At 40.9% G+C, this 9,681-nt stretch overlaps 1 protein-coding gene across 3 annotated transcripts; it reads right to left on the bottom strand.

The window, feature by feature from the left end:
* Positions 1-1,447: 1,447 nt before the first annotated feature.
* Positions 1,448-8,837, bottom strand: FTZ-F1 (FTZ-F1-related protein). 3 transcript variants are annotated; one of them, XM_006813175.3, is made up of 5 exons: positions 8,625-8,837; positions 4,921-5,193; positions 4,179-4,804; positions 3,665-3,920; positions 1,448-3,220 (listed from the first exon to the last, which is right to left on the bottom strand). In XM_006813175.3, the coding sequence occupies exons 1-5, from the start codon at positions 8,704-8,706 to the stop codon at positions 2,973-2,975; spliced, it is 1,485 nt and encodes a 494-aa protein (XP_006813238.1). In that variant the 5' UTR covers positions 8,707-8,837; the 3' UTR covers positions 1,448-2,972.
* Positions 8,838-9,681: the final 844 nt, after the last annotated feature.

Below are 9,681 nucleotides of genomic sequence, written 5' to 3'. Positions count from 1 at the left end.
TGGGCAAATATCTATGCCATTGTCTGTCCCGGTGTTGCCCAGAGAATGTCCCAGAAACCCCCGCGCAGTGTCCCAAGTATTTATTCAGAAAGGGGCTTTGAATTTAGACTACTCCTCTTGCGAAAATACGCTGACTCATCTACAACAACAGGCTCGCCCCGCCCTCTCAACGTGCCCCATAAAACCACAGGGATAAAACTGATATCATATCGTTGTTTTTTTCTGACAGAAACGGTATAGTAGCTCCTGTTCTTACACAATGGTGGGAAGAAGACTGCCGAACTGAAGGTTCTGCGTGCCGGCATTTGTTAGCTCACATAAGGTCATTTCAAATTGTCCGATAGTACTATTTGTTCGATAGTACCTTCCACTTTCTCCCCAGAAATGTTGGCTGTGACACACACAACACTACGTCCAACGGCCGTGTGCCAAAATGATTACGGCCATTTGTTCCAGCTCTTCGCGATATCCGGATGTGACCAGGAGCTTATGTGTGCCGTATTGATGAAAACAAACGCGCACCGGTAAAAGAAATCCGACAGAAAGCTGTTGGAATTTGAAGGTGGCCAAAAAGCAATTCCATTAAGGGTAATTGTTCTCGGTATATCTAATTAGCATACAAATTAAACTTCGCTCGGTATGCATCTAGTACAGTATTTGCATATGAAAAGCCCACCCACGGAATCGCTTTGAAATTAACACTATTTATATACAGGCGCAGGCCATCGTACCACGAAAACTCATTCAAGCCGCTCCGACAATACCCTGCACTCTAACGATCGAGTGTTAATCTTGATATTGGTAAATCCGTTTCAAACCGGACATACGTAATTCCACTGCATGCATTTGTATTGTTAGATAATTTCATTCATTATTCTGGAATAATATCTCAAAATATTATCACAAGCAGAATATTCCTTACGGCGCTGTAATAAAATGCTTTATCTATACGGAGGAGAGTTGTTGCTATGGTAACGTGAATAGGACTGTAGATTATAATACGAACACAACACTTTCCCAACACATAGTTCGTTCCTAAATAATATCCTAAAATTTTAGTGTCTTTATTCATTTTCACTAGCACGTCATCGGATCTAATTTGCATAACACGTAACGGGCGCCATTTTAGAAAATGGCCGAAACGTATACACTTTCTAGTTCAGGCATACGTACTACTATTTTGAAAGGGTTCCCGTGCTGAGATACTCTGTTTTGATTGGCCTACGCAAAGAGCGTGACGAACAGACAATGCAGATAGATTATTTTGAGTTTTGTTGTGTATTCGGTTAATTAGGACAGAGCATATCAAAATGCAACCAATTGAAAAATTGAAAAGGTTATTCGTTGCGGTAGACATGTATTCACAAACGTAAGAGTATGTAAGAGAAAGTAAGAGTATGGGGTACTAGTACACATCCATTGTAAGAGACAACGCAACACACGCGTATTTTAAATGTTTGACGTATTTTATTAGTCCGGTCATGATGACCCGGCTCTGCAGAAACAAATGTACATAGAGTTGAATTAAGTCACCCAATAGAAATGTGCCAAGCACTGACAACAAACAGTGAGATCTGAGGTATGCTCGTATAGTGGGCGTTCGTGACACCAGTAAATTCTGTAAAAAAAGTCACTGAGTTCGTTGAAAACAACGGCCTGATAGCTGCTCTGGAGTCCCGTTATTAGCGACTTAGCGAAATTTACAAAAGCGCGCCAATTACTTGCAAGCATTCAATGTACAGCGATGAAGCGAAGACTTATTAATGTGCGACTTTTGGGAGAATTACCCTCATTTTGTAAAAAAAAAAAAAACATCCGAATTTTGAGTGTTTCATATTTGTTTATATTTAATATAAAAATTGCATTTGACTGGAGAAAACAGAGCAGCTATCAGTCGAATAAGAAGATATATATATATATATTTATATACAAACGACGCCAAGTTTTGAATTTCATATACTAATTATGAAACTTTTCTCTCGTTTAAAATCCCAAACTATGAATTGTAGTTATGTACTCTCACATACTAGATATCTGTGAGCATTACGTGTGTCGTCGTCGTTATAGTAAAAAGTATGACGTAATGCGCACACACGACTGCGCAGTGCTAACCGCAGCCATTTTGACTTTAAAAAACACGGCTGTTGTTCATCAATTGTAAAAAGTGACGAGACTGTTCTGGCCAGACGTTTAAACAATGTACAACCATGACAACACATTTCTCAGAAAAACGATTTCACTAACTGATACATTTCGAATCAAAGACTAAACACTACTCAAGCAAGGAAGCAAGCAAGCAATAGGATGGGGACGTTTTGGTCATTCATTCAAACCGTTAAAACTGTCCCTGTATTCATTTTTAATTTTAAAATCATTGCAGAAAAAAGCTAAAATTAATTTGAGTTCGACATCTTCATTTAAAAATATAAATACTGCCAGGTACTTAGCCAGGGATTAAAATTGCAAAAAAAAGTCTAAAAATTACCATTTAAACTGTTGAACACCTGCCTATAAAAATGATAGAAGCCAAATAATTAGTAATACCTAACAGAATCATTTTGAATATTAAAATGTGTCAGCTCTGGCTGTCCTGTGATGATGGAAAAGTTGCGTATTTGGAAACAATGTTTGGTGTGGGAAAATTAATGTCCCACAAAAAAACGATTTGAAAGCCAACGCTATTGGTGGCACGCACACAGAACTAACAACCGTAGAGTTGGGGTGTTCAATTCCATCGAATTCGTCCTTATTTCTTCGTATGGTGGGGGAAGTTTAACCAGACAGACTTACTGGCCTCAAGTTTTATATCTTATCACCTGCATAATCTTGTATCACCGTCAAGGTACAGAAACCTGCGTAAACATCTCGGCTCGGAAGCCCACAAGAGATGGGTTCATTGTCCCTTTTGTTGAATCATAGAGGGTCCGCACTTAAAGTGCAAGTCCAACATAAAGTCTTTCTCAATTTTACAGTCATTTTCGCTTACTGTGTAGCATTTCCATGAGTAAACTGTTGTACGGCACTTCCCCACTGAGATGCTTATAGTAAAGATATTCTTCCCCTTGAAGGCTTATTTGGCGAATTTCCGGTAACCTTAGCAACAACTGGCCGAATTTCTCCGTGACTTCAGGGTAATTGGACATGGTGTAATCCAGGAGAGCGGCGTGTATTTGTTCCTGAAACTGACGAATTGCGTGGTTGTCTTGGAGACCCGGCACATCTGATGAAAAAAAAAAAACATAAAAAAAAAAACATGTTAGTTCAGTGAAGCTGAAAACAGAGGGTTTGTCCCCACTCCAAAACTTCCGTTACATAAACAGACATCGGGGTATTTTATTCCGTCATTCCAAGGTTGCCCTTTGTCTTCAAATTATAAACACTATTCTCTTAGCTAAATACCGCAGCTGCGCCGCTATAAACCGCGCGTTTGCTTTAATTGTAAACCCTGACGTGAGTCGTGTGAAAACACTGATTTACACTACGCCAAACTGACTGGTTCTCATAATGTCATTTCGCCTAACACGGACTTGGCAAACTCGCCTAACTGCGCATGTCTTCAATTTGTCCGTATTGAAATTTTCAAATGATGGTCGAATTCATTTTTCTTTACATGTATGCGTTCGCCTGGTGGAAAAATTGAGATGTAATCTCAATCTCCACTTACCGGGGTTTAACAGAAGCAAAAACTTGAGGCACATAAATTCTTTCCTGTCCATTTTCAACTCTTTCATTCTCTTGATGATCTCTGTCATGCGATCGACGATATCTCCCAGCCCATACATCCGAAGCTTGGCCACGTCCAATACTTCCCCGGTTACGAGTATCATTTCTTCCACATTGGATTCAACTTGGCGGTAACACTGGTCTATCACCAATAGCTCACTCCAAGCATTTTGTAAGAGTTTCATTTGGTCCTCAACCTATGAACGAATAATAAATGCATAGGTCGGTCAGTGTTTACCAATTATTCATTATAAACTGTTTTGTTACACGATGAAAGGAATACGGTATTATTACTCTGACCTTGACGTAGAAGCGATAACGGTTAACACCAGAGCAAATACTTTTCAGTACATTGAACCTTGAAGTTAAACCTCGTTTCGGTTCATAGAGCATACATTTTTTCAAACTCTATTTTATTAAAATTAGGGTCGAAGTAAAATGGGTTTTTGCCTTACCTTGAGGTCTTTGAAGAACATGCTATTCCGCGCCCAATCAACGAATGCAAACAACGTCTGGTCAGCCAACTTGCAGGCCATTCCGAAATAATCCGTCGGTCCGTTCATCTCCATTTGACTTTGAAGACACGTCCTGATCTTGGCCTGAAGTTGCTTGTAATCGGGTTCGGATCGGACCATTTCTGTAATGAGCCTGGGTGTCTGGTCTGGTTCTACCTTGATCGGATTTGGTACGGCTGCGCTGTACGTTGATTTGGGCTCGCTCATCAGTGGGCCAGACATTGATCCCATAAGTTGGCTCACTCCGCCCGTAACATCATAACCGTACGATACAGGTATCGAAGCCACCGGTCTTGGGATGTCGGATAAGGTAGGTTTTGGTGTGTTAAGTGGGTCGCGGATAACCATAGCTGGCTGGGGAGCTACCGATGACTGCGTGCAGTTTTTAGCTGCAGCTGCGGCTTGGATGTTTCGGATTGCGTTTGAGATTTCGGGGTTGCCTGGAACATTGAGTGGCCGGGTAGATACCATAACACGGTTACGTTGCTGTTGTTTCATAGCTCTGTCACGTTTATACATTGGCCCGAACTTGTTTCGTCCACCTCTCATTCTGTCAGGTCGAACGGCTGAGAACGGAAAACATAAAAATATTTGTTAATTTTAGAAATACTAGTAGGTGGCGGGTGTTCTTTTTACATACTCGTTAAATACTAATTTTAATTCAGTTATTAACAAGCCTCACCTTCCAACTTCATGCCGACTTTGAGACACTTTTGGAACCTGCAATATGGACACCTCTTCCTCTGTGTTTTGTCAATAACGCAGTTGCGGTTCTCAATACATGTATATACTTTCTTATTTTGCACTGTCCGTTTAAAAAAACCCTTGCAGCTTTCACAGGTCAAGAGTCCGTAGTGATAGCCGGAGACTTTGTCACCACACACCGGACACATATCATCAAACGCCACTTTCAGCTCCTCATTTTCAAACGCGAAGTCCATTTTGAGGGTGGGTGCTATAAAAGAGAGAGAGAGAGAAGGAAAGCCATAATTAGTAACGATTGAAGGTGAATGCCGGAAGCCCTATATATAAAAGATACTCTACTGTTAATCACCGCCAGCTATTCTCTATTGTGACTCGCGGGTTGCCACATATACACGGTATGTGTCCGGACTCAAGGATTCATTCGGCCACGTCGCCATACTGAAACTGTATAATAATACAACACGGATACATATTACAGAACAGACTTGAAATGACGAAGATATGAAACGTAAAAAGCTGATCCCAGTTAGTAGTAAATGTGTTAAGAGGCATGCATTCTTATACTTGGCTTGGGTGTTAATTGGTTACGTAACAGTCCTTCACAGTTTCCCGGGGACTGAGAATCACCCTCCTTAAAAAAATGGCCCCATTCCACAAAAATGTGTTAGCTACTCTAACATATAAGACGGTGGTTTATAAAAACGATCACAACAACTTTGACAATTCCGCGTTGGATCAGAAGGCGGTGTAAACCAAATTCATTCATTTGGGGAGCGTTTTCAAGAGCTCCAATAAGAAACACAGCTTTGTAAACAAACGCGACCCGCCTTTTGGCGACGATGATGATCACTTTGCCGATATACAACTAACCTTGGTTCCAATTTGCTGAATCCATTTTAATGTCCAAAATGTATTAAACAATCAGAACTATGTCATTGGGCATCAAATGGGCCAATATACAGTAATTGCTTCGTTGAATTTCGTCAACATACAGGTCTAAAGCCAGCGTCCAAGCAACCTCCCTTCCTCTGTGGTGGGTACGCTACTACTGACTAAAGCCGCTACATGTGACGTAAGCGGTCAAATTCAAAGGCCGTCCAATCAACGCGACGCATCTGGATAATTACATTGCATAGAGATCGTTTCATTATTCAATGTCTCCGGATTACTAATAGAACCGGCGCATTTATACAATAAGTATGGTTGAATGGTTATCAAGTTCTGTATCAAGCTCAGTGTATTATGTATACGATGCAATATATACATATATATATATATATATATACAAAAAAAAAACACTGAGAACTATGTGTTTTAACGGTTTAATTCACGGGTCCGATTACGTAACATGTACAAACACCATGAATAAAATAACAAAGCGACCTTCAACACGCTGCGGATTAAGACATATTGACTTGAGGGGAGAGGGGCAGTAATTTGCATTAAAAAAACACGATGCGGAGGTATTTAAATTATTCGTGCTGTGCTACGGTCATGGTCCGGGCATAAAACGCTGCACCCAAAACACTTGGAGTGTAATACGCGTGGACCCGTATCGTTAATTCATTTCGTCGTGCTAGTAAGAACGCAAGCAACATCAATTTATAAATAACAACGGTATACATGATTGGGTTTTATCCATTGTCATAAGTGGAAGTTCGATGCCCTACTTTTACAGCAACGTCACACATAAATGATAAGCTCCAAATCAACGTAACGAGTATCGACTTGCTTAGATCAGATAATCACGAGTTGGTTTCAGTTTAATAATACTCATTTCATTCAACAGTGATTACCCGCAGCGACGTGGTCATTGGTCACTGTCCGCAACGGTCAGCCATTTTGTCATCGAGTGGAAAGAAGGCGGGGCTGTTTTGTTTGGAGTATCAGCGAAGAAGCAAAAACGTTGATTGAAACCCTACACGACAAATTACGGGAGAGAGGTTTCACTTCCAAACAACTTCAAGTATGTTTCCATACTTTCATAAATTTAAAATCGGTGCGTAATCGAGATACCCATGCACATTCGGGTGTACGACGATCGAACCTCTACGTGTACGCTCAAGTCATTTTTAATCACAGCGCCAACTGTGAATACGCCCTCTCGTGTCCCACTCGTTCCAACTTAACCAAGCTAGGAAAAAAACACCACCGAATTCATATGCAGTCTTTGCCAACAGTTTTAGTAACGTGAACAGTGACGAACACGTCTCACATTATCTAAAACTCGCGTTAATCGCATGAACACGAGCGGAAAAAACCATGGCAACTGTAATTATTAATATACATATATGCTATATACTCGCAATGGTGTTCCATTAAAGTCTAAGAGCTAGCGGTCAAGTGCTACCGCATTTTAATGTCCGTACACATTACGCTCCGGGAACTTAACAGCATTCGAACAAGTCACTGTTAGACCTAACTAACGCGTTGCTCATGTAAGGTAACTAAGTTCCAAAAGAACCGAAACAAGGTAGCAAGTTCGACGGAGAGAAAACGCGGCAACTCAAGTTTAAATTATGAATGTACATATGGAGTGAATACCTTGACCCGAGCGGGTCTCCTTCGGTGGTGTAGATTTGTCAATCTCGGCAGTCATGTTGCCTGCGTGAAACTCGGGGAACAACAGAAAATATTCCCCGCGATCAACTGGCGATGAAATATAGTTACTTCTATGCTGCTATACACTGATGCAATGTGTTTCACCGTAGTAAAAAAAACTGCGACGTTCGTATCCTGTTCTGTACCAGTTCTATCATCGGCGCGTACTGTCAGGATATGCAAATGAGTGGCTTGAACGTGAGAAAGGGCGAGCCTATGCGCAAGCGCACAACTTGCTATTAAAAATTAAGCAGATGCAAATGTTATCATATTTATCGTAACGGGTGAGGACAATGATAACGGGCTTCTGGTTGGCTGAGGTATTGTAAGAGTGGCTTTGTTGTTATAAAGCGACCCAATCGCATGCGGTGTTATGGACACGGGTGGAAGGCTTCATGAAATGGAAAACATATACTGTATTTGCATATCGCACATGCGTCAACAGCTCGACTTGATGATAACAGTTCACAACACTGACATTACAACATGCTTGCGTATTTGTTAAAGCACATCGGTGCACGTGATCACGGCAAATATTTGTCATACCAAACTGCCACTTTACCGAAAATATGTGCGACCACACCAAAGGCGCCGAAGAGATAGGGCGCCGCTCTCTGAAGACCAGAGCGAGTATTCGACCACGCCTCCCGGTGTCGGGACAAGTGATCGATGCTGTGTTATCGGCAGAAGTTGAATTGCCGAGGCAGAGACCGTACGGAACTTGGACAAATTTTAAAGTGAATTTTTCAACAATATAATACAAATTGATAAACTTATCTGTCAACACCGTTTATGTAAGACATATATTTAATATCATCGTGCCGGTATTGAACTTGCTTCGCATAACAATTTATGATTACTCACAATAATTAAATGTAAGATGCGCGTTAATTGAAGTTAAAGAAATTAAACATTACGAATCTGGTCTCCTTTTATCAAAGTATTAAATCTGAAAGTGGGTGGGCCAACAATGGGCGCCCCAATTAATAAAAAAAGTTATATATTTTTTTAATTATTATTATTGATAAACAACACCGCTTTTAAATTGTTGGAAAATAAATAATTATAAAAACCACTTACTTTCGATGTTGTCCAGAGAAAAATCGGCCCACTGATCCTCGGCACCGCCAAAAAACATAAGATCCACGGTGTCTGGACGCATTGGCTACTAGTGACACGAACCCGATGGGTCGTCTGTATATGCAAAAGTAATATAGTATTCTCCGTATCGAGCGTGGTTCGCTTCGACTGTGTATTGGAGCATTCGGTTTGTATGAATGGGTTGTACGCGTACTGCCGATATTTATACATAAGGAAGGACGTGCGGTAGGAATGAGTGGAGCGCACGCGCAGTAGTGATGTTTTTCTGTGACGTCACAGTTTAGGGAGTTGTTTACATCGGCAAAACGTGTTCAGATCAGCTTACGTACTCTTTGTTGATCTGCATTATGATCGATAAACAAATCTAAGTAATTAGGGTGTGTGAAAACGAGAATAATAAAGTGTTTTTTCTGAAGTCGTACCAAACATCAAACATTAGTGCACGAGTCGGACGCGACTAAATAACATTGATTTACGTATAAGGGAATATCTCTTTGAATGTAGAAGGCAAAGTTGTTTTTTAGTGAAAATGTCAATTTTTCTTTTTAATTTGTATTTCCTTAAAATACTTATGGGGCGAGATTTTTGAACATTTCGTTAAAATCTGTAGATAGTACGCACAAGAATGTCCGTACAGGGAATCATGGCAACCATCGCGTCCGAAACGTCAGCTACGGTTGGATAGTCTATCACTGTCGATCAAAGCCGAAACGTTCTCAGTTCACCGAACGACCTGAGTCACTGACTGCGCCAAGAGACGCACAGAGATATTCAAATCACTGTAACAATGACTGACACGACTGTGACGGGAGCGATGACAATATCTAAATGCACCGGAAGTCCGATCTAAGCGGGACACGTTTTCTGAGTTTGACAAGAAATAAAATGGGTCAGGACGCCGTGACCCAAACCGCGTGAATATATAATTTCACTTCCAAAGCTTTCACGGGAAGCGTGTTATTGTCAATGAGACGTTTTTATGGCACGTTTACGGCCTATCGCACAGTGAGCCCAATAACGCCGACACAGAGTCGGT

This window comes from Saccoglossus kowalevskii, chromosome 17 (genome assembly GCF_978046115.1).
Source record: "Saccoglossus kowalevskii chromosome 17, keSacKowa6.1, whole genome shotgun sequence".
NCBI lineage: Eukaryota > Metazoa > Hemichordata > Enteropneusta > Harrimaniidae > Saccoglossus > Saccoglossus kowalevskii.
This window is presented reverse-complemented; position numbering and strand designations above follow the sequence as displayed.